This window comes from Dendrobates tinctorius, unplaced genomic scaffold (genome assembly GCF_039654945.1).
Source record: "Dendrobates tinctorius isolate UK_male_01 unplaced genomic scaffold, ASM3965494v1 ptg000157l, whole genome shotgun sequence".
NCBI lineage: Eukaryota > Metazoa > Chordata > Amphibia > Anura > Dendrobatidae > Dendrobates > Dendrobates tinctorius.
The window spans coordinates 16,372,098-16,396,824 of NW_027361824.1; the positions used below are offsets into that span (position 1 = coordinate 16,372,098).

The 24,727-nt window shown below is 44.4% G+C and overlaps 1 protein-coding gene across 1 annotated transcript in view; it reads right to left on the minus strand.

Moving 5' to 3' along the window:
* Positions 1 to 24,727, minus strand: part of LOC141051490 (retinal guanylyl cyclase 2-like) — a 100,392-nt gene that overhangs the window by 39,170 nt on the left and 36,495 nt on the right. The window contains exons 7-11 of the mRNA XM_073548412.1: positions 20,382 to 20,462; positions 13,489 to 13,665; positions 8,241 to 8,397; positions 7,438 to 7,587; positions 6,472 to 6,620 (exon numbers count right to left, since the gene is read on the minus strand). Of these exons, the coding sequence (XP_073404513.1) occupies positions 6,472 to 6,620; positions 7,438 to 7,587; positions 8,241 to 8,397; positions 13,489 to 13,665; positions 20,382 to 20,462 (714 nt within the window). The remainder of the gene's footprint in view (positions 1 to 6,471; positions 6,621 to 7,437; positions 7,588 to 8,240; positions 8,398 to 13,488; positions 13,666 to 20,381; positions 20,463 to 24,727) is intronic.

The window sequence follows — 24,727 nt, forward strand, 5'->3', positions numbered from 1 at the left end:
CTGACCCTGATGAAACTCAGGTTACCCTTCCCATATACAGTTCCATCTTACACGGTGACAAAGAGGAAGCTGCAGATGAAAGTGCAGGTTCGGCCCACCCGCCATCAGACACACCACCGTACTATCAGGGGCCCTGTGCCAGTGCCGTCGCCAACGAGTGGGCCCCCCCCCTGCCTTGCTCAGGATCACAGCACTTGCAAGGTTGAAATACTGTGCAGTGAGATGGAAGATGGGGACGACGAGGAGTCCAGATTAGTACAGGGATTCCCTAGCGAGGAGACTTATTTGATTGTTTTCAATGTTGGGACAGCAATTTTTGGGGAGCACTATACTCTGGAGAATGATAGATGGGGCCCACCATACACTGGAACATTCCAAAGGTGGACATCAGACACTGGAGCAGCATTTACAGGGCCCATTATACACTAGAGCATTAGAAATGGGGCCCATTATGTTTGGAGCATTATTTGGGCCCATAAGACAGTGGAGCTTCATCCATGGGGACCAACATATACTGTAGCATTATGTGGAGCTCATCATATACTGTTTCAAACATTATATGGGACCAATGATTCTGTATGGAGAAATAGATGGGCCTCGTCATGAGATGTAAAAAGTGAAGTATTTTTCATTGTACTATACCGCTATTTCTCTGCCGTATCGGAGCATCATGAGTTGTGGTATGTGTTTTTAAAGAGGCGCTCTTTCGCCCAGGGCACATGAAAACCTGGAGCCAGCCCTACCCCCCCACAACTTTAGCCAAATAACCCCCATTTTTCAGTGCGTAACTTGTATTATGAAGTTAATTAAGGTTGACCAGCTTAAGTAAGAAGAATTGATGCTTTTGACATTCAAAGAGCACTGTAGGTGTGTTTCCTGTCCTCCTCTCACTGCCGACTTTTATTCCCCATTGACTTACATTGGGTTTCGTGTTTCGGGATGACCCCGACTTTTCCCTATAATTGGCCAATCTTGCTCGACCCGACTTTTGGAAAAGTCGGGTTTCACGAAACGAAACTCGACCATAAAAAACCAAAAGCCGCTCAACTCTAGTCAGGAGTGAAGATATTGTCAATGATGGAAATATCATAATCTTCTGAAACTGAAGCCACATCGCATGACCAGCCCTGTTATGAGTCATCGAGGGGAGGTGTGTGGGTGTAACTTAGGTGCTGATAAAAGGAGAAGGCGAATATTGATCTGTGCTCAATGCAAAAGAAGATACATATCAGTGTAGGCTTGATCCATGTTAACCAGACATTTTCAATAGGATTGCTTCCATTCGGTAAGCTGAGCCATCTCTGTGACCAGTAGAAAGTTTCTCTGTTAATCCACTTTATTTTATGTAATTGTATATGCTGTATTGTTTTGTCCCCTTTGTAAAATCTTTTGTATATTTTTTATAAACACTGCCTATCGTTCTGGATTAAATATAAAATTGAATAGTCCTGTTCCTTTTGTTCTATAAACCACACTCCTGAAAGCCATATGCTGTCACAAACCCGGCATCCAATCAGCCTGTACAAAAACGATTGGTGGTGGTAGTGAGTAGTTCTTGGGTTATCGTAGAGTAAGTAGTGACCGTACTTGGTTATATTTATATTCCATGCGCTAGAATCAGAGGTGTGTATACCATACGCTCACTGTTAGTTAGTGGTAACAGCCGCAGCCTCATCCGTTAATCACCGGTCAATCATGTAATTGTCCTGACAATAGGGGATGGCGATGGATTCAGCGGGAACCCCCTGGCTGTGATCTTTGACACTATGTTTTTATAAAGCTGGGAAATTAACATAACCTAGTCTTTCCTAACGATAATATTGAACAATCCATAACCCTAACAGGCTAATTAAGATCTAAAACCTTAGTCAAAGCTATCTGAGCATAAATCTTAAAGGGTGCCCAAACTTTTGCACTGGTCCAATTTCCTTTTTGCAATTTTATGAAATGCAAAAGATAACAATATATATATTTTTGCCTAAAAATACAAAGTAAATGTGTCATCGTTAAAGGGAATCTGCCCCCTCATTTTTGCTGTCTATGTCCCAGAAGTATTGCTGTGTTCCGGGACACAGTTCACCGGCGCATGAGCACTAATGCTTTTCGGCTTTGCCCGAAGTTGGGCAGAGACTACTGCACGTGCGCAAGTCAAGATTGCAATGTGCACGCGCGTAATATGGAGGAAACGACGGAAATTCCCAGAAATATTGCGGACAGCGACCAAAGAGGGGTGGAGGAAAGGACCCAAATCACCGCCAATCGGACCGGACCAAAATCATTTACATAGACCGCCAAAATGAAGTGAAAGATTCCCTTTAACTTTAGGCCTTTTAGGGATCATTTCATCTTCACCTTGCTTAACTGTTAATAATAACAGTAATTTTGACCAGGGGTGCCAAAACGTTTACACGCCACTGTATTTCAAGATATGTCAGAAGGCGACTCACCAGCAAAGCACATTTTACGTTTTCCTCACCTCTAATGATTCTGCCATAACTTTGTAACAAGATATGGAAACCACCAACAAGTTGCTGTTGATCGATCTCTTATTAATGTCTCTTATATCTGTTATTAATATTTGTGCTATTTTATCAATGATCAGTCAGTCTGCTTGATTCATTAAAATGTTATTTCTTATTTTCATTAATGGGTATTGTTGAATAGAGCTTGTAAAAACAAACAGGTTTGCAATGACTGATTATTACAATTTTCAGCTGTTCCTGAGTTATTAACATTTTTATTTGCGCAGTGCTTACAAGCTCTTTTCTTCTGAGCTTGTAAGCACTATTTTGAAGTTGGCCAGGATCACTGGAGCATGCTGTTACCTCCTAATCCCAGTCAGCGTCAGTGCAGCACTTACAAGGTAGACAGCAGGTGGTCGGTTTCCTAGCCAATGAATTGTAAACAATAGAAAACAGCTAAGATGTCAGGAACTGCCACAAATTTTAAAAAGCAATTAATTGCAAAAGGGCTTATTTTTTACAATCAATATCTGACATTTTCCATCTAGGGAAATCGGAGTAACCCTTTATCTCATTAATAACATCTGCAACCTCTTCTCCTGTTTGGGCTACTGAAGAAGTCAGAATAGGTCAACACTTCCTGTTTTCGGCAGCTCGTTTGTTAGCTTTGCTGTATAGAATGTGACAGATAAGCAGAGTAATTTCAATATCATTAGAGCCCAGGGTAATTATGACAGCTCCACTGAGCTACATAAGGCAAGACAGCAACACTTGGAGTGGCCATACAAATCAGATGTATAATGGTTTTACTTGTAAATTTTGGGTGGACACTGCTGAGCATCTATTGTATTTAGGGACTTCCCTACTTTTTCAGCAGGAAGATAACAAGTGAAATATAGATCGGCAATAAGTCAATGCCAGAAAAGTCTGGCAGAAGCTTACTCCCCTTTACCTACTGAGAATGCGTACATGCTGGGCTGAGCATAGTGGTGGAATCATATTGTGCTGGGGCACTGTTGAGGCATAATACTGTGGGGGTCACTGTGAGGGCATCATACTGAGTTTGGTGGTCACTGTGAGGGTATTATACTGTGGGGGAGCACTGTGGAGGCATAATACTGTGGGGGAGCACTGTGAGGGTATTATACTGTGGGGGAGCACTGTGCAGGCAGCATACTGTCTGTGGTAGTCACTGTAGAGGCAGCATACATTGGGGTGTCACTTTGGGGGTATCATACAGTGGGAGAAGATCACTGTGGAGGGTCACCATAGAGTTATTAATCTATGCGTGGGAATATGTGGTGCTATCATATTTTAGCGGTGTTACTATGGAGGCATCACACTGTGGGGGGGATTGTGAGGGTACCTGTTGTGAGTTCATTCTCCCCTTCACCTTTGATGTCTGATGAACTCCCTCTGCTGGTGAAGACAGGTAGTGAAATTGATTGGGATGGGAAGAACTTGTCATCTGAACAGGCGGAGTGTGATTGGACATCTGGAATTTCTGAGTGGATATAAGGCAGCCGACGCCCTGCAGGGCTGCTGGTGATCCTTTCTGCTCTGAGCTCTTGCATCCAGTTTAGTTCCTGTCTACTAAAAGCTAAGCTTTTGCCCTGCTATTATTCCATGAGATTTTGTCTGGTTTCCTTAGTGTTTGTATTCAGCCAGTCCTGGTTGGGACTGGCTGAATTCCATTTTTGTCTCTGATCAGTTGATCTCTTTGCTCTGTTTTCAGAATATACCTGAGTGCTGATATAGTGATTTTGAAGTCTAGCTACTTCAGGGCCTTTTTCCCTATCAGACGGTTGGGACATTTTTGGTAGGGTTTTTTGCGGATTGCAGCCAGCATCTTTTCTGTCCTGTTCTATCTAGTTAGTTGGGCCCCATCGTTTGCTCAGCCTGTCTTTCTGTCTGTGTTTGTGTTTTCATCTGTTTTTCACCGATAATACATGTTGGGGGCTGTCTTTTGCTTTGGGGTCTGCTCTGGGGCAGTTTAGATTTCCCCTTTCCTTCTTTAGGCTTATGTAGTTCTCCGGCTGTGAACGAGGGGTCTAGGGCACCGTAGGAACCCCCCACGGCTACTGTTAGTTGTGGTGTATAGGATCAGGGGTCTGCAATCCAATAGCTACCAACCTCTCCGGTTTTCTGGTCTTAGCTTGTATTTTTGTTTTCTCCTCCTCCGGTGACTCATTCATAACAGGTACCATACTGTGCAGTGTGGGAACATCACTATGGAAATATTATATTGCGCGTCTCTCTCCTCGTCTTTAAAAGTTGTATGGCCTTTGGTAACTGCAATTACAGTTGTGCTCAAAAGTTTACATAACCCGGCAAAATTTTTGCTTTTTTGGCCTTTTTTCAGAGAATATATGAATGATAACACCAAACCTTTTTCTCCACTCATGGTTAGTGGTTGGGTGAAGTCATTTATTGTCAGACTACTGTGTTTTCTCTTTTTAAATCCTAATGACAACCCAAAACATTTAAATGACCCTGATCAAAAGTTTACATACCCTGGTGATTTTGGCCTGATAAGATGCACAGAAGTTGACACAAATGGGTTTGAATGGTTACTAAAGGTAACATCCTCACCTGTGACCTGTCACAAATGCCAGGAAAATAGTTCTAGATGCAAAGAAGAACCCACAAATAACATCAGCTGAAATACTGGACTCTCTGAAAACTAGCGGTGTGGCTGTTTCAAGATGCACAATAAGAGGAGGCACTTGATGAAAAATGGGCTGCATGGTCGAGTACCAGAAGAAAGCCATTACTGCGCAAATGCCATAATGTTTCTCATCTACAATACACAAAACAGCACAGAGACAAGGCTCAAAACTTCTGCAATAAGGTAATTTGGAGTGATGAGACCAAAATTGAACTTTTTAGCCACAACCATAACCATTACATTTGGAGAGAGGAAAGCAAGGCCTATTGTAAAAGGAACACCATTCCTACTATAAAGCACAGAGGTGGATCACTGATGTTTTCGGGATGTGTGAGCTACAAAGGCACAGGAAACTTGGTCAAAGTTGACGGAAAGATGAATTCAGCACGTTATCAGCAAATACTGGAGCCAAATTTGCAATCATCAGCCCGTAAGCTGCGCATGGGACGTACTTGGACTTTCCAACATGACAATTATCCAAAACACAAGGTCAAGTCAACCTGTCATTGGCTACAGCAGAACAAAGTGAAGGTTCTGGAGTGACCATCTCAGTCTCCAGACCCCAATATCGTTGAGCCACTCTCGGGAGATCTCAAGTGTGCAGTTCATGCTAGACAGCCCAGGAATTTACAGGAACTGGAGGCTTTTTGCCAAGAAGAGTGGGCAGCTTTACCATCTGAGAAAATAAAGAACCTCATCCACAACTACCACAAAAGACTTCAAGCTGTCATTGATGTTAGAGAAGACAATACACGGTATTACAAAATGGGGTATGTAAACTTTTGATCCGGGTCATTTGGATGTTTTGGGTTGTCATTATGATTTGAAAAGAGAAAACACAGTAGTCTGACAATAAATGGCTTCACCCAACCACTAACCATGTGAGGAGAAAAAGGTTTGGTGTTATCATTCATATTCTTTGAAAAAAGGCCAAGAAAGCAAAAATTCTGCCAGGGTATGTAAACTTTTGAGCAGAACTGTATGTGCCAAGACCAACCTACACCTCTTAATATTTAATTTTTGGGGTGGACTGACTCATAGCAGACTTTTTTCTATGATGGATCATGTTTGCCTAATTTACTCTTGCTTATCACCATACTTGATATTATCCTAGGTCAATTCAAACTGAAGGAAAAATATAACAATTATCTCTAGTCTCTAGATGTGCCCCCAACAACTGCAACTGGCTGTAGCAGGAGCCTCCCCCCACTGCTCTGTCTGTAATTGTGGAAAAGCAACAGTAAGCCTCACCCTACAGTTCAGCGCCACCTCTCATTGGTCTGTCAATCTAAAGTAGAAGGGAAGAGGTGGATATAAACTAAAACTTCTTGTATCCCCAACCTGATCGAAGATCTCATCGAACGTCGGCCTCCTTTCTGCTAATTCACTCCAACATTGTTTCATGAGTTGAATACATTCCAGAGGGGCTTGGTCAGGGGCCACAGTTGGACGACACAGTGGGGGAGGCTTCTTTACCTTCTTGATGATTTCTGAAAAATGTAAAATAGAGTCACTATATACAGTATTTTTCTTCTAGTTTTCTAAACATCTCTAATAACCACACCCATCTCATGGTTTATAAAATCTCTGTGATGCTAGTCACTACTCATGGGCAAGTTGTGAGGCTGGGTAGTCAAGATGTCCGTTGTCAGATGCCACGAGAGTTCATCATAAACAAAAGGGTAAGACAAAAGGTATAGTCGGGTCACAGTCCGAGGTCAGGATTCCTGGAAGGTAGCAGATCAAAACATAGGGGCTAGGCAAACGGATGGTCAGGGACAAGGTCAAAGGTTGGGTGACAAAAGTTCTGAGACTGAGAACGGGAACACAAAGCACGTAGACAACACAGAGCATAAACTACAACTGGCAGTAATTGGAGGCAGAGAGACAGCTATATAGCCAGGTAATCACTTCAACATAGAGGAAAAGCTTTGGTTCTGATTGGTCGGTTGGACTTTCACTCAACACACTGACAGCTCAGCATGCCCCAACCTCTGATTGCACGGCTGAGCTGTCCATCACCATACTGATAGCTCAGCACGCCCCTACCATAGATAGGAGGAATAGTGACAATCTCTGCTTTAAAAAGGTTTACGTTATTATTTTTTGACACCTGTAACTATTTTACTGGTTCCTGCACTTTTAATACTTTGGAGTCTGTTGTATGGCAGTACCCACATGTGCTCGAACGGTGACCACCTTTGCAAAGAATCTTAAACATACACACAGTGCATTATACAGGATGAGCTACAAGAAGAGGTGTAATACTGCTCCACTATGTAAGGATCTATTGTATCAGAGCATTACCCTCAGCTGAGAGTCCCGACATGCAGTATGGCGGACCCCATACAACCACTTCTTGCAGTATGATAGCAAAGCTGAATACATCCCCTTTGAAGGTCCCTCTCCTGGCCTGGTTTTGATCTCGAAGCAGCTCTGGAGCCGTCCAAAACAATTCTGCATGAGAGAATGTCATCACATAGATTAGCTCCTCCCATGAGGAGTTGATGTCACAGTCTTTTCATTAGAATGAGGTGTAATTTAGTGATGTTATTTGGTGCAGATGTCATGGTAAGGTCCTAGTGTCAACAGGAAGAGGAATGCATAGAGGCTAGGATTATAACTCAAGATCGATAGAATGGAGGGCAGAAACTCTAACAGTAAGCCCCAAGTTGGGAGATTTTTTTTGCTTTCCCTTTGAAAAAATGAAAGCGCGACCCCTTTTAAAAAAAATAGATCATATCATTGTATAACACAACCCCTCATATACTCTTAGACTGGTATCCTCAGAGAGGAAAAGTCTCGCAGCTCACTCCACTCAAACGGTTGGATTACGGGAAAAGATCGGCTTCTTTATGTTCCTATAGCAGATGATAGTGTATTCACCCCAAGTGCCTCGCTCGTGACCAAACCCTTGGTTCACTCTACTTTGAATATAAGATGAGCATAAGACAGGTGCCTATAAATGAACCCACCCTACGAATGCCATAAAAAATAATGTAAAATACCCACAAGGAAACGAAAGGAAAATATTAAAAAGATTAAAAAAAAAGAGAGTAGAAATCAGGTGGCGGATGAAAGAAATGTTACATTATCTTCTCCATCCTCACCTCCAGGGGGTGCAGGGCATCGGGGAGCCTTTTGGTTCTCTACAATTTCATTATAACCATAGTCGGTGATCTTCAGGACAAATCTTCCATCCACAACACAATTTCGTGACTTCAGTCGCCCGTGTGGGAAATCTCTGTGGTGTAAATATCTCATTCCCTATGATAAACAAAAAAATATTCAATTGATATAAAACAATAAAAACAGAAAAAAATGAAATAGCAAATCATTTCTCCCGAAGACTCCAATGCTGAGCATTCGACACCTCTACATCCACCACCAAGCGCTAGACTTGTTGGGTTTTTATACCTCCTAAATATGTGTCTGTATATAGTATTGCTATTTTGGTGACTTGACTAGTGCTACTGTAAAGGGGTGAAGCACAGGAAGTCGGAGGGGGGGTTGCCTCCGTGTCCAGAACCATTGAGCTGTACAGCAGGTTCCCCGGGGGGGGAGACTTTCTGTGCGGGACAGGAAACAGTACAGGCTGAGGGCGAAAAAGACGGGCGCGCAGGGCTCAGATCAGCGTGTGCAGGGGAGAGAGCAGGATGCAGCTGCACACCGCAGAGGATAGAGCGCTCACTGCCAGTGATCTAAGACAAGTGGACGGGACATAGATATTGCCGCCCGTGAGTACCTGGAAGCGGGATCTTCAGTGAGTAGCGAAGTGCATCCTACAGACCGTGCAGAGACAGTTACCCGCCTGCGCAGCCCCAGTACCTGCGGTGCTGGCACAGAGCCCCTGATTCCTGCTGAGAGACTTATAGAGACACAGAGCCCTTGATTCCTGAGGAGAGACTGTTTAGTTTTGGACGATAGACTCAGAGCAGGGGACACCTGGAATGCCTTGTGTTCCCCTGCCTGTCCTTATTAACCCCCAAGACCCCTGTTGTGGGTCCATAGAGTCTGCAGAGCCTACAGCGACTAGAGACACGACAAGTGCCGCTGCTGACGTCGCCGACGCGGGAGAAGACGACCCTACAAGCAAATTCTCATCAGACTGATAAGTTCCAAGAACACTCGTTCATGACTGTTATTATTTTTGGCTGTTTGATATACTGCTTTAAAACCAGTTTAGGCCTCTTTCACACATCAGGTTTTCGCCGTCAGGCGTGATCCGGCGCTTTTGACAGAAACCGGATCCGGCGAAATGCAATGCCGGATCCGGTTTCCCCCCCATTGACTTGCATTTGCGCCGGATCGCGCCGGATGGCCATGCGTTTCATCCGGTTTTCGCCGGATCCGGCAATGTGTCGCGATCCGGCGTCTGGAAAAAACGGCTACTGTAACGTTTTTTGTCTCCGGCGAAAAAGCCGGACCCGCCGGATCCGGCGCGTCCGGCTTTTTCACACAATGAAAGCCTATGAGCGCCGCAATGCGCCTGATCCGGCGAAAGCCGGATCCGGTGGCCGGATCCGTTTTTTTTGGTCTGAGCATGCTCAGTAGCTCTGCCCACAAGACATATATAAAAGCAAGACAGTGGGACCCACAGCCACACCCAACATGCCACCCAAGACAGCAACCAAGCGCAGCAGGAGAAGGCAGGAGACCACTGCAGCACCATCAGCACCACCACCACCCCAAATGGAGCAGCAAATGGAACATGCTGAGGAGGGGAGGCCAGCAGCAGATGAGAGACGGTAATTATCAAATCCCCCATTCCTCCAAACTAGGGCCATGGAATATCAAGATATTCATTGGCCCTTTGTTTCTCTTTATTCAACAGCCGCCCAAGAGATGCAGCAGCAGCAGCAGCAGCAGCAGAAATGGCATCACTGGCAGCAGCAACAGCAGCAGCAATACCCACAGCCATGGAGTCTGGCCATCAACAGGACAGCACATCTTCTTCTGGGAGCCCTCCCTCGCATCGTCAGCGGTTGACGGTAAGTTTTTATTTCCAAAATCCATCTTCTCTGTAATATTTGTCTATTCATTGCCTTTTATTTCAAAACAGGAATCACAAGATGAAGAGGAGCTCCCAGAAGAAGAAGGAAGGGTTGGACAGACACCTGGAGTGGGCTCACAATTGGTAAGTTTTTTGCATCAAACGCAGAAACACAACATCACACTACACACAACACATAGAAAACAATGTTCTGCAGACCACACACAGCAAACAAATGCCTACATCCAAAGACATAACATTTTTTGTTTTCTTCTCTAGTCTTCCCAATCTGGTGCTCGGCCAAGAGGTCCTCGCAGTGCCTCCCAGGGTCGTCGGCGACAGCAACGCGGCGGTCACCAGCATGTAAGTATAAATATTTTTGCTTTGTTTTTTTGCACTTTTTATTTCATTTCTTTTGTGGAGGCTAATTATGTTATTTTTGTCTTTTTCTTTAACAGCCTTCACAGCGTGCTCCCGACTCTGACGGTGAGGATGGAGGACTCGATGTGGACCACCTCATCGATCTCGTCAGAGAAAGGGAGCCGCTCTGGAATATGGCTGACCGCCGCCACGCTGACCTTATCGTTACCCGACGACTCTGGGAGGAAATCTGTTCGCTCCTTGTGGGCCGCTGGGAGGACCTCGATGTTTGGGCCCAGATTAAAGAGCGTAAGTATATACAGTACCGGTTGCTTGATGTAAACCAGTGTTTCCCGAACTCCAGTCCTCGTGGTCCCCACGGATCATGTGTTCAGGATTTCTATTTACTATGGAAATCCTGAAAACATGACCCCTGGGGACCATGAGGACTGGAGTTTGTGAAACACTGATGTTGTATACTAACCACTCCTTTCTCGTTTCAGGGAACAGAATTGTGAATCGGTGGCGGTCTGTGAGGGATCGTTTCAAGAAGGAGTTCAATAAAGAGATGTGGGCCCCGAGTGGATCTGGAGGACGCAGGAGCAAGTACAAGTACGCACAAGCCCTGTCGTTCCTCCGGGAAACAATGCTCACCAGAAGGTAAATATTACCCACCACATGTGAAAAAAAATGTTAGATGTAACTTTTTTTTTTCAGCCAGGGCCATACCATGTCACTATTTTAATTGTTTTTTTTTCTCTTTATTCCACAGCACGGTGAGCAGCACTCGGGAGCCTGCACGATTGGACCCTTCTGAGGCGATCCCTGAGGAGACCGGCACCGAGGGACACTTCGACCGCCCCGGTACATCTGCACCTTCCCAGCCTTCCCACACATTCGACCCATCTGTCCCATCCACCAGCACAGGAGCATCGTGGCCGCCTACATTACATGAAGCTGCTGGTGAGGAGATCGCTTTCCCTTTACCCCACCCTTCTGCCCCTGCCACCTCTAGTACACCTGCGGGTACTGGGCGGCAGCGGCAGAGGGGTCAGGAAAAGACTTATGCGCAAGAGTTCTTGCATCTGAATGCATCTTTCCAGAACTGTCTAAAAGTCTTGTCAGAGCAAATCTCCGCAGGCTTTCAGCAGATCAACTCCAGCATTCGGGAGGTGAAGACACTTCTGCAAACCATGCATTCAGAAGCAAGATCTTCGCCAAACCACACCTTTTTCAGGTCTGTTGTGGAGCGCATGGCAACACTATCTCCTACCCAGCAGATGCATGTAATGCATTCGTGCCACGGTGCTCTACAGCAGGTTACCTCCCAACCTCCACCTCCCACCACTGTAGTTCCTCCACCTGCACCCCTTCCAGCCACTTTCCATCCTCCCCCTCCTATTACATCTGCACCCCCTCCAGCCACTTTCCATCCTCCCCCTCCTATTACATCTGCACCCCCTCCAGCCACTTTCCATCCTCCCCCTCCTATTACATACCAGCAACCTCACCAGTACCAGCAACCTCCCCAGTACCAGACATCTCCCCACTTCCAGCAACCTGCCCCGTACCAAACTCCTTCCCCGTACCAAACTCCTTCCCCATACAACTTTCCATCAACATCATCTGCTCCTACAGTCCCTGCCCAACCCTCCACTCCACCGCCCACCACCTCTTCTGCCTCCCACATGTCCACCCATTCTGTAGCTTTTTCCACACCTTCACCTCTAACTGTTCCTTCCCCACCACGATCCCAGTCCTCTCTCCACACACCCAGTGTCGAAGTGTCCCGCAGCCCCTCCAGCAGTATTTCCACCCCACACTACACAGATTTGTAATGTGTGTTTTTTAATAAAAATGCCCATTGGGTTTAAAACCTTTATTAAAAAAGTTTTTTGCACTTTAAAAACATTTTACAAAAAAAAAAAAATTTAAATAAAAGTTAAATTATCGTTTCACAATGGTTGTCTGTCATTTCTTTCTGCGGCGAACTATGTTTAAAAAAAAGGTTAAATACAGGGTATTTCAAAGGTAAAAAGGTATTCAAAACCAGGTATATAACTGTGGGTAAATTTTAGCTTTTTGCCACAGTTGTGTTCCTGGTTGTGTTTGAAGCAAAGTATTTCACCTGAAAAGTTGTGTTTATTGTTGGTGATTTCCTACCAATGTACACAACTTTTGTTAAAAGGTGAAATACTTTGCATAAAACACAACCAGGTACACACCTGTGGCCTAAAGCTAAAAATAGTAAGACCATGACAAGATAGCCAACTTTGGTTGGCAAAGGTATATACTGTTGGTCCAGAAGGTACACAAGTTTAGGGCACAAATCTCTCACACTCTGTCATCCCAGTGTACTCTGCCTTGAGGTGACATAAAGTATAGTGCAAAATTGTCCCTGAAACCGTCACAGAACTTCTAGTGGTAATATTTCCAATCACAACATCCATCTTCGCCAGTAACTTGCTCTTCTCTCCAACCTGCACTTTCTTCTCTACAACCTGTCAAAGAAGGGCTGTAGGAACACGCTATATCTAGTCTTCCAGTAGCCAATCCGTTCGGAAGGCCACAAGGGTCAATTTTAAAAACCGGATCCGGCGTAATCCGTCGAAAAACGGATAGAAAAACGGATGAACCGGATGAGACGGATCCGGTTATGTCTGTCAAGAACAAGACGGATCCGGCAGAAAACCGGATCCGGCACATCAGGTTTTACAAAACATTTGCCGGATCCGGCGTTCCGGCACGATGCCGGGTCGCGCCTGACGCCGAAAACCTGATGTGTGAAAGTAGCCTTAACCCCCACTGCTTTCTCCCTGCGAGGAGTATCATATCCCTGTAAATAAAACCCTTTAACTTTTGATCTGTCTTGGTTCCGTAGTGGCATACCAGTACCTGCACGTTTATTACACTACACCTTTTTTTTTTTTTTTTTTTTTAATAGTAATTGTTGAACCCTTTTCTCATTTTAACATCTCAGTCAGACTTGTCTACGTCGTACAAACCTTGATCAAATCTAAAACAAGCGATGATTTGAACATCCAGTCCAGCTTGACGTCTTCGTTCTTCAGTAGATCCTCCAGGCTTCCTCTGGAACAATGCTCAGTCACGATGGCAAAAATGCCACAGTCGGAAAAAAAGCCCAGGAAAGGATTCACATTTTCGTTCCTCAAATCTTTCATCTGCAAAACATAAAGAGGAACAGTCAACTATACATAGGACCTGATTTACATTGATGCCAGTATATCTAAGCCGCCCACTTATTATCGGTCATCTTGTGCACAAATAAGTATACAGTACCATGCGTGATAATTATTGGTACAATACAGAACAGTGCATGAGTAAAAGTCAAAACCTAAGATAAAAACAAAATGAGCAAGTAAATAGTAATAGTTGTAAATAACATAGAGGACTTAGCCGACACTATTTCTATCAAAAAGCATAAAAACCATCCTACCGCGACAGGGTGTACCCAAGCAGGTTGCTAGTGTCAAACCTCACCACGTGTAAGCAGGTCTCAATGTATGAGGGGACAGATCAGGATCCAGACATGACTGTTCAGACACCTGCCCGTGAAAAGCTATGTAGACAAAATGCCCAGCTCAAAAAGGTCTAGGTCCTACTCTGCCCCATCTATATTTAGGTCTGTTCATAAAGGGCGAGATCCCGATGGTATACCTTGTTGTAATGGGATGGATTTTATGCTTTCTTTTTTTTATCAGTGTCCTTTATGTTATTTTTATGTACTATTACTATTTACTTACATACCAGTACATGTTGCCTGTAAAGAAGAAAACTACTGAGGTTTTCAGAAAGAAAAAATTCCCGTATACACATAAGGCCCGATTCATTATTGCATTTTTGGCTTTCTTTGTCGCATTTTAAGTCTTTTCAGCCTTTTTTGTTTGTACCATATTTATCTTTGTATTTGAGCCTTTTTTTAAGTCACTTTTTATGTGTTTGTCTAGTTCTTTTTAAGTGAACTTAAAAAATGTAGCTAATACTAGAGAAGAGAGAAAGAGGATTCAAAAAGATCTAAACAAATAGGAACTGTGAGCAGCAACTAACAGAATGGTTTTTAACAGGGAAAAATGCAAAGTACTACATCTGGGCAAGAATAATGAAAAAAAGCATATAAAGAATGGGAAGAATAGGGCTAAGCAACAGCATGTGAGAAAAAGACTTGGGTATAATAATAGATAACAGACTGAACATAAGTCAACAGTGTGATGCAGCAGCAAAAAAAAGGCAAACACAGTTCTTGGATGTATTAAGAGAAGCATAGAGTCTAGATCACGTGAAGTAATTATCCCCCTCTACTCCTCCTTTGGTCAGACCTCATCTGGAATTCCGTGTCCAGTTCTGGGAACCACATTTTAAAGAAGACATTGAAAAACTGGAGCAAATTTACAGAAGAGCTACTAGGATGGTGAGTGGACTGCAAACTATGTCCTATGATGAACAGTTACAGGATCTGGGAATGTTTAGCCTCTTAAAAAGAAGACTGAGAGGAGACTTAATAGTTGTCTACAAATATCTGAAGGGCTGTCACAGTGTAGAGGGATCATAATTATTCTCATTTGCACATGGAAACATGAGAAGCAATGGGATGAAACGGAATGGGAGGAGACAGATTATATATTAGAAAAAAACTTTTTGACAATGAGGGTGATCAATGAGTGGAACAGGCTGCCACAAGAGGCGGTGAGTTCTCCTTCAATGGAAGTCTTCAAACAGAGGCTGGACAGACATCTGTCTGAGATGATTTAGTGACTCTGGCATTGAAGGTCCCTACTCCCTTCCAACTTTACCATTCTATGATCCTATAATTCTAAGTTCTCTAACCATCACGTGATTTCATGTATGCCTAAAATTTTGAAAAGTTTTAGCGTGATATGTGACTTTTTGCATTAAAAAGTCACAAAATACAGTGGGTACGGAATGCATTCAGACCCCTTTACATTTTTAACTCTTTGCTTCATTGCAGCCATTTGGAAAATTCAAAAAAGTTCATTTTTTTTCTCATTAATGTACACTCTGCACCCCATCTTGCCTGAAAAAAAACAGAAATGTATACATTTTTGCAAATTTATTGAAAAAAAAACCTGACATTTCACATGGTCATAAGTATTCACACCCTTTGCTCACACGCTCATATTGAAGTCACATGCTGTCCATTTCCTTGTGATCCTCCCTGAGATGGTTCTACTCCTTCATTGGAGTCCAGCTGTGTTTAATTATACTGATAGGACTTGATTTGTAAAGGCGCACACCTATCTATATAAGACCTCACAGCGCATGTCACACCAAATGAGAATCATGAGGTCAAAGGAACTGGCCAAGAAGCTCAGAGACAGAATTATGGCCAAGGTTACAAAAGAATTTCTGCAGTACTCAAGGTTCCTAAGAGCACAGTGGCCTGCATAATCATTTAATGGAAGAAGTTTGGGACCACCTGAAGTTTTCCTAGACTTGGCCATCCAGCCAAACTGAGCAATCGTGGGAGAAGAGCCTTGGTGAGAGAGGTAAAGAAAACCGCAAGATCACTGGGGCTGAGCTCCACAGATGCAGTAGGGAGATGGGAGAGAGTTCCACAAAGTCAACTATCACTGCAGCCCTCCACCAGTCGGGCCTTTATGGCAGATGGAAGCCTCTCCTCAGTGCAAAACATATGAAAGCCCGCATAGAGTTTGCTAAAAAAAAACACATGAAGGACTCCCAGACTATGAGAAATAAGATTCTCGGTCTGATGAGACAAAGATAGAACTTTTTGGTGACAAATCTAAGTGGTGTGCGTGGAGAGAACCAGGCACCGCTCATCACGTGCCCAATACAATCCCAACAGTGAAGCATGGTGGTGGCAGCATCATGCTATGGGGTGTTTTTCAGCTACAGTGACAGAATGACTGGTTGCAGTTGAAAGAAGCATGAATGTGGCCAGGTACAGAGATATTCTGGATGAAAACCTCTTCCAGAGTGCTCTGGACCTCAGACCTGGCCGAAAATTCACCTTCCAACAAGACAATGACCCTAAGCACACAGCTAAAATAACAAAAGAGTGGCTTCAGAACAACTGTGTGACCATTCCTGACTGGCCCAGCCAGAGCCATGACCTAAACCCAATTGAGTGTGGCGCCCCTGAGGGTTCAGTTGCCACAGAGATACTGCACCTCCTCCTGAGGTGTGGTGCCCCACCATCCAGGTAAGGTGGGAACTCCTGACCACACTCCAACACTCGCATCCCACACAGCACAGTAGTTCAGCAAAGTCACATTGCGGCTCCCTGCTTGGAGTGTAGCAGAGCACCTTTGGTGGCTCCCTGCTTGGAACACTAAACGTGCTGGGAGGTGGGTGGAGTTTAGAATACATAAAAGAGTGGGAAGGTTTTGAATTTCAGGGAGTTCGAGGTCAGTCAGCCGGAGAGTCACTCAGAGAGGAGTGAGGAAAGGAGATCCACGGAAGAGGGATGGAGGATGGAGTGCTGCAGCTGCCTCAGTGATCTGAGCCAGCTGGCACGGGAAAGGAAAGAAGGAGAAAGACATTGAACCTGATCTTCCATAAGAAGGAAAGAATAGTATGGAACGTAGGAGTAAAAGGGAACAGAGGATGTGGGTTAGAGGAAGAACCCTGCCTAGAAGTTCTAAGCGCAAGGCCGGGGCCCGGTCCCTGAGGTTGTATGAACACTAATGGTTCTGCAGCAGACACCGGTAAAGTAGTGGGCTGTAAATGCACTACTCCCATCTAAGACTTGGGGGCACAACAGCAACATTGATAGTGACCCGGGACTCAGGAGTAGAGTGTCCCCGAAGCAGGCTACAGCTGTCTGCCGTACAAGTAGAGTTCTTGGGAACATCTGTCAGGAGGAACTCCAGTGTAACTCAGTACTAGTAGATCTTCACACTTAATGGCGCTATAGAGGAGACGTTCAGAAAGGCACATGTTGGCGGAGTGGTGGAAGGGAGCGTCCTATCTTGCCTGAAGGTCGACTGAGCCCCTGACCCGGGGGACACAGCACGGAGGCAGACACCTGTGTGTACTACAGACTGTGAGTAAAGCTTTGGAACTACAAGCCTTGGTGTCCTCCATTCATTCCTGCACCCACACCCCTGGTACCGCTACATCTGGGTACCCGCTTCTACACTGCCTGCGCCTCTCAGCTACCCCTACATCTACACTGCCCTGGGACTACAGCTCCACCTGTGGGGAGCTTCACCATCTTGGCTGCAACACACCACCAGTCCCAGAGGATCTGCATGCAGCGTCGGCCTAACATCTCACTTGCCGAACACCACAGGTGGCGTCATGAACTATTCATAAACTCTATTCACCCCTTTTTGCCATGGAGCCCCAGGGCCACGGACCGGGTAACAGCTTCCGTGACAACTTCCATTGAGATCAACGGGCCCGGTAGCGAGTACCCCGCTAGCCCTGGCCGGGGCGCTCCATGAGCATCTCTGGAGAGACCTGAAAATGGCTGTCCACCAACGTTCACCATCCACCCTGACGGAACTGGAGAGGATCTGCAAGGAAGAATGGCAGAGGATCCCCAAATCCAGGTGTGAAAAACTTGTTGCATCATTCCCAAGAAGACTCATGGCTGTACTAGCTCAAAAGGTGCGTTTACTCAATACTGAGCAAAGGGGCTGAATACTTATGACCATGTGAGATTTCAGTTTTTCTTTTTTAATAAATTTGCAAAAATTTCTAGATATCTGATTTTTTTCAGTCAAGATGGGGTGCAGAGTGTACATTAATAAGTAAAAAATGAACTTTTTGAATTTACCAAATGGCTGCAATGAAACAAAGAGTGAAAAATTTAAAGGGGTCTGAATATTTTCCATACCCACTGGAGGTTAAAGACAAAAATAAAGAGAATTTTGTATTTATGACTGTACAGTACAGTAAAGTGAAACAATGAAGTCTGCTACATAGTGACCAAATAAAAGCTCCACACATAAAGTATTCTAATAATATGATCATGTGATACACACTGCTCAAAAAATAAAGGGAACACTTAAACAACAGAATATAACTCCGAGTAAATCAAACTTCTGTGAAATCAAACTGTCCACTTAGGAAGCAACACTGACTGACAATCAATTTCACATGCTGTTATGCAAATGGAATAGACAACAGATGCAAATTATTGGCAATTATCAAGACACCCTCAATAAAGCAGTGGTTCTGCAGTTGGGGACCACAGACCACATCTCAGTACCAATGCTTTCTGGCTGATGCTTTGGTCACTTTTGAATGTTGGTTGTGCTTTCACACTCGTGGTAGCATGAGATGGACTCTACAACCCACACAAGTGGCTCAGGTAGCGCAGCTCATCCAGGATGGCACATCAAAGCGAGCTGTGGCAAGAAGGCTTGCTGTGTCTGTTAGTGTAGTGTCCAGAGGCTGGAGGCGCTACCAGGAGACCGGCCAGTACACCAGGAGATTTGGAGGGGGCCGTAGGAGGGCAACAACCCAGCAGCAGGACTGCTACCTCAGCCTTTGTGCAAGGAGGAACAGGAGGAGCACTGCCAGAGCCCTGCAAAATGACCTCCAGCAGGCCACAAATGTGCATGTGTCTGCACAAATGGTTAGAAACCAACTCCATGAGAATGGTCTGAGGGTCCGACGTCCACAGATGGGGGTTGTGCTCACAGCCCAACACTGTGCAGGACGATTGGTATTTGCCAGAGAACACAGTGTTTGGCAGATTTGACATTGACGCCCTGTGACATTAATGCCCTGTGCTCTTCACAGATGAAAGCAGGTTCAGACTGAGGACTTGTGATAAACATGACAGAGTCTGGAGACACCGCATAGAATGTTCTGCTGCCTGCATCATCCTCCATAATGACTGGTTTGGCAGTGGGTCAGTAATGGTGTGGGGAGGCATTTCTTTAAAGGGCACCACAGCCCTCCATGTGCTAGCCAGAGGTACTCTGGCTGCATTAGGTACCAGGATGAGATCCTCAGACCCATTTTGAAACCACATGCAGGTGCACTGGGTCCTGGGTTCCTTCTGATGCATGACAATGCTAAACCTCATGAGGCTGAAGTGTGTCAGCAGTTACTGCATGATGAAGGCATTGAAGCTATGGACTGCCCTTTCCCCAGACCTGACTCCAATCGAGCACATATGGGACATCATGACTCGTTCCATCCACCAACGCCAGTGTGCACCACAGATTGTCCAGGAGTTGTCTGTTGCTTTAATCCAGGTCTGGGAGGAGATGCCTCAAGAGAACATCCGCTGCCTCATAAGGACCATGTCCAAACATTGAAATGAGGTCGTACAGGCATGTGGAGGCCACACACACTACTGAGCATCATTTCCTTGTCTTGAGGCATTTCCACTGAAGTTGGATCAGCCTGTAATTTGATTCTCCACTTTGATTTTGAGTATCGTTCCAAATCCAGACCTCCATGGAATATTAATTTTGATTTACATTGATCATTTTTATTTTTATCATTCTCAATGCATTTTACTATGTAATGATTAAAGATTTATAACTGGAATATTTCATTCACTGACTTCTAGGATGTGGTATTTTAGTGTTCCCTTTATTTTTTTAAGCAGTGTATAAATAATACTGCTATACAAATGAAAGCTGATTTTTAACAGTCACAAGCTCCAGGTGGTAGACTCTCCGTGATGCCAACTGCAGCAATGGTGATTGATGCACGGGTTGAAAGCCCGTTAGGCCATTCCTGACTTTGATACTGGAACCATAGGGTGCTATTAAAGCACACTGGTGCCAATTTGACTCAAATATCTGTACTCTGCAATAAATCTCCCCCATCACATCACGGAGGAAAGAAGAAAGAGTCACCAGCTTTAAAGTAACTAGTTGGCAGGTATCCATTATTTATTGGAGAATATTAACCAAAGTAATCATCTTACCTTGCGTAATGTGCTGGTTGTGCTCTGCCGCAGCTCGTGGTACGCACCTGGCTCAAATTTCTTTAGCCAAACCCAATCTCCCTACAAAGTAATAGCACATCATAAATCAGAAACACTAAAGTAATAAAGTAATTTATGCATTACAATTGAGACAAGAGTTGAAACTCAGGATCAGTAATGTAATGTATGTACACAGTGACTGCACCAGCAGAATAGTGAGTGCAGTTCTGGGGTATAATACAGGATGTAACTCAGGATCAGTAATGTAATGTATGTACACAGTGAATGCACCAGCAGAATAGTGAGTGCAGCTCTGGAGTATAATACAGGATATAACTCAGGATCAGTAATGTAATGTATGTACACAGTGACTGCACCAGCAGAATAGTGAGTGCAGCTCTGGGGTATAATACAGGATGTAACTCAGGATCAGTAATGTAATGTATGTACACAGTGACTGCACCAGCAGAATAGTGAGTGCAGCTCTGGAGTATAATACAGGATGTAACTCAGGATCAGTAATGTAATGTATGTACACAGTGAATGCACCAGCAGAATAGTGAGTGCAGCTCTGGAGTATAATACAGGATGTAACTCAGGATCAGTAATGTAATGTAATGTACACAGTGACTGCCCCAGCAGAATAGTGAGTGCAGCTCTGGAGTATAATACAGGATGTAACTCAGGATCAGTAATGTAATGTATGTACACAGTGACTGCACCAGCAGAATAGTGAGTGCAGCTCTGGGGTATAATACAGGATGTAACTCAGGATCAGTAATGTAATGTATGTACACAGTGACTGCACCAGCAGAATAGTGAGTGCAGCTCTGGAGTATAATACAGGATGTAACTCAGGATCAGTAATGTAATGTATGTACACAGTGAATGCACCAGCAGAATAGTGAGTGCAGCTCTGGAGTATAATACAGGATGTAACTCAGGATCAGTAATGTAATGTAATGTACACAGTGACTGCCCCAGCAGAATAGTGAGTGCAGCTCTGGAGTATAATACAGGATGTAACTCAGGATCAGTAATGTAATGTATGTACACAGTGACTGCACCAGCAGAATAGTGAGTGCAGCTCTGGGGTATAATACAGGATGTAACTCAGGATCAGTAATGTAATGTATGTACACAGTGACTGCAAGAGCAAAATACTGAGTGCAGCTCTGGGGTATAATACAGGATGTAACTCAGGATCAGTAATGTAATGTATGTACACAGTGACTGCACCAGCAGAATAGTGAGTGCAGCTCTGGAGTATAATACAGGAGGTAACTCTGGATCAGTACAGGATCAGTAATGTAATGCATGTACACGGTGACTGCACCAGCAGAATAATAAGTGCAGCTCTGGGGTATAATACAGGATGTAACTTAGGATCAGTAATGTAATGTATGTACACAGTGACTGCACCGGCAGAATAATGAGTGCAGCTCTGGAGTATAATACAGGATGTAACCCAAGATTAGAGATAGACAAACCTGAACAGTAAAGTTTGACGTCCGTACCTAACATCTACTTCTTCCACAGGAAGTCCGTGTTATTTTTCGGGTTCGACCCCTCCAAATACCGGATGTTTGTCTCACTGTCATGTGCATGAGAGCGCGGCAAACACCGCTTCTGACCGGCGGTAAAATCATCACCGCCGGTCAAACAGCTACAGTCCCCATGCAGTCAAAAGACAGCATGAGCCCGCAGCTGTGAATGGAGGTATAAAGTTTACCTCCGGTCAATGGTATCAGCTGAAGGGACTATTGCTATTTTTGATAACCAGCCAGGTAAAACTCACAGATGGGGGCTGCAACTCTCAGCTGTCAGCTTCAGCAAGGCTGGTTATCCAGAACAGAGGGTTCCCCACACCATATTTTTTAATTATTTAAATAAATAATCTAAAAAAAACAGAGTGGGGTCTCCCCTACATTTTTGACAACCAGCTAAAGCAGACAGCTGGGGGCTGGAATTCTCAGGCTGATAAGAGGCCATGGATATTTACCACCTAGCTTAAAAATAGCAGCCCACAGGTTCCCAGAAAAAGCGCATCTATTAGATGCTCCAATTCTGGCAATTAGCCTCGCTCTTCCCACTTGCCCTGTAGTGGTAGCAAGTGGGGTTCATATCTGTGGCCTTGAGACACCTATCCGTTACTAATCCTATAATTACAGTATATGGTAAATAAAGACACAGTCAGAATAAAGTCTTTTATTTGAAATAAAACAAAGCACATTTTTACTTTTTTATTGAAAAATAACAAACACAGTTATACTCACCTAATGCCTAACTCCACTGGATCCCTTGTGTCCTTTAATAAAACAAAAATAAATAGTAACAATATCCCTCACATGTCTGTCATTCTGTCCCACACCGTAATCCATGTCTAAACAGTTTTCAACCTGGACGGTGCCAATATGCGACTGTCCAGGCTGAGAACCACTAGGGAATGAGCTGATGTGAGCGCAGCCTCAGTGACTAGCAGTGATGTCTTCGAGGTTACTGCCAGTCACTGAGGCTGCATTCCAAGCCAGGCCCCTGAACTGCGGTGACCTCGGTTAGATCCCCGCTAAAAGAAAGAAAGTCTCACAGGGCAGAGGCGAGTTCACTGCAATTCACTAGGATTTCACTGTCGTGAATTTGAATTGCCCTGAAAACTGAGAGTTGAAACCCCCAGCTATGAGCTTTGCCTGGCTAGTTATCAAAAATACAGGGAACTCATGCTGTTTTTTTTTCTTAATTATTTATTTAGAGCATAGGGGAATCCCAAACAAACAGGCAAGCCTCACATTTGTTGAGGCTGTCTAACAGCAGCAAATCATGCAGCTGCAGGGACTCGAACATAATATACGAGCATGCCCAGATGTTCGGACAACACCCGACCATGCTCGGAAAAGACGTTATCCAAGCACGTTCGCTCATCACAAATATCCACACTATTTATTGTTGAATTTTATTTCTAAAGAGATTATCCATCCATTCATCGACTTTTTCCAAGCAGCCAATTTAAGACTGGTGGTGTTCGAATCAAAATCCTACTGTCTGTAAAACCATCTTCTAATCAATGGTTGGTTCTTGCAATGTAGAAAAAAGGTTTTGCTTCAATGGAAATCCCTAATATTTAATGACATTTCAATATTCGGACCAGCAAAATGTCTTTTTAATAACACATCTGTATCTAAGAATTAACGTTTCCAAATCTTGAGGGCACAAGTTAGAAAATGGCACTTTGCGCCCCAAGGCACCCGGCATCAATTCTGGAATTCCCGAATACAAGTTTGTCTCTATAATTGGAATGTAAGCCCTCTTGCATCTTGAAGAACTCACATTGAGCAGATAGAAACAAAGAGAAGATTTGGTTGATACCTTTGTGATTTAATTAAAGAAACTACAAAGAATTTGCCCGCATCCTCCACCATTTACAGACCAACACTACTTTCCTAAATAATCCAGGAGTGCTGATTCTACTTCTCCTATCTCAAGTTGTGAGGAGACCAACCTGGAAGTGGTGTAAGAAAACCTGGTATCCCTGGTAGTCACCCTTTAGTGCCCATCTCAACTTTGCAGCAAGATATTTCCAAAACACCCTGAGTGTGGCCGCAGTTAGGAGCAACTGATAAAATCCATGAAATGTGCGTAGATTAGGACAGGTAAAGATCACTCAATGCTAAAGATTAGCAGCAGGTCAGGGCAGGCGGCAAACAAAACTCAACATCGAGGTACAAACCAGTTTGACACTGAAGAACAGCTTTGCAGAATCTTGATCAATAAAACCTTTAAGTGGATGTCCCCCTTTCAGAAAATCGTAATACTTGGGTGTAGTTTGTTACAACCAAATAAACCGAGCTTAATCACTGTCCCGGGTTCACCGTTGAGTCTCCGCCAATGCAGACTGCAATGTTGGCGTCACGTCGACAGCGCTGCAGCCAGTTGTTGAGCTGCCTGTATGGCTGGAACTCCCTGCTCACAGATGCCGAGCTCACCGACTGGCTGCAGCTCTGTCAATGTGACTTCAGTACTGCACACGATAACTGACAGCGGGAGCAGAGGTAGAGACTAGACTTGAGAACAGTGAGTAAAGATCAGTTTGCGAACCTAAGGACTGTAATTTTCTGAAAGGGGACCACAACTTAATGTTCGGCCCAAGAGGTTTTGTAGGAAGGTTTCCCTAAGTATCTCGGGTCAGCTGAGTATTAGTTGAGGATCAATGCACTAGGCTGAACGCCGACCTTGTAAGAGACGTAGAGAAAGCAACAGTGCATACTCTTATAGGTGCCGGAAAAGGATCAAGACAGTAGAAGACGGGGCAGGAGGACACTGCTGGTAGACTAGGGACTGACGGTAAGGCA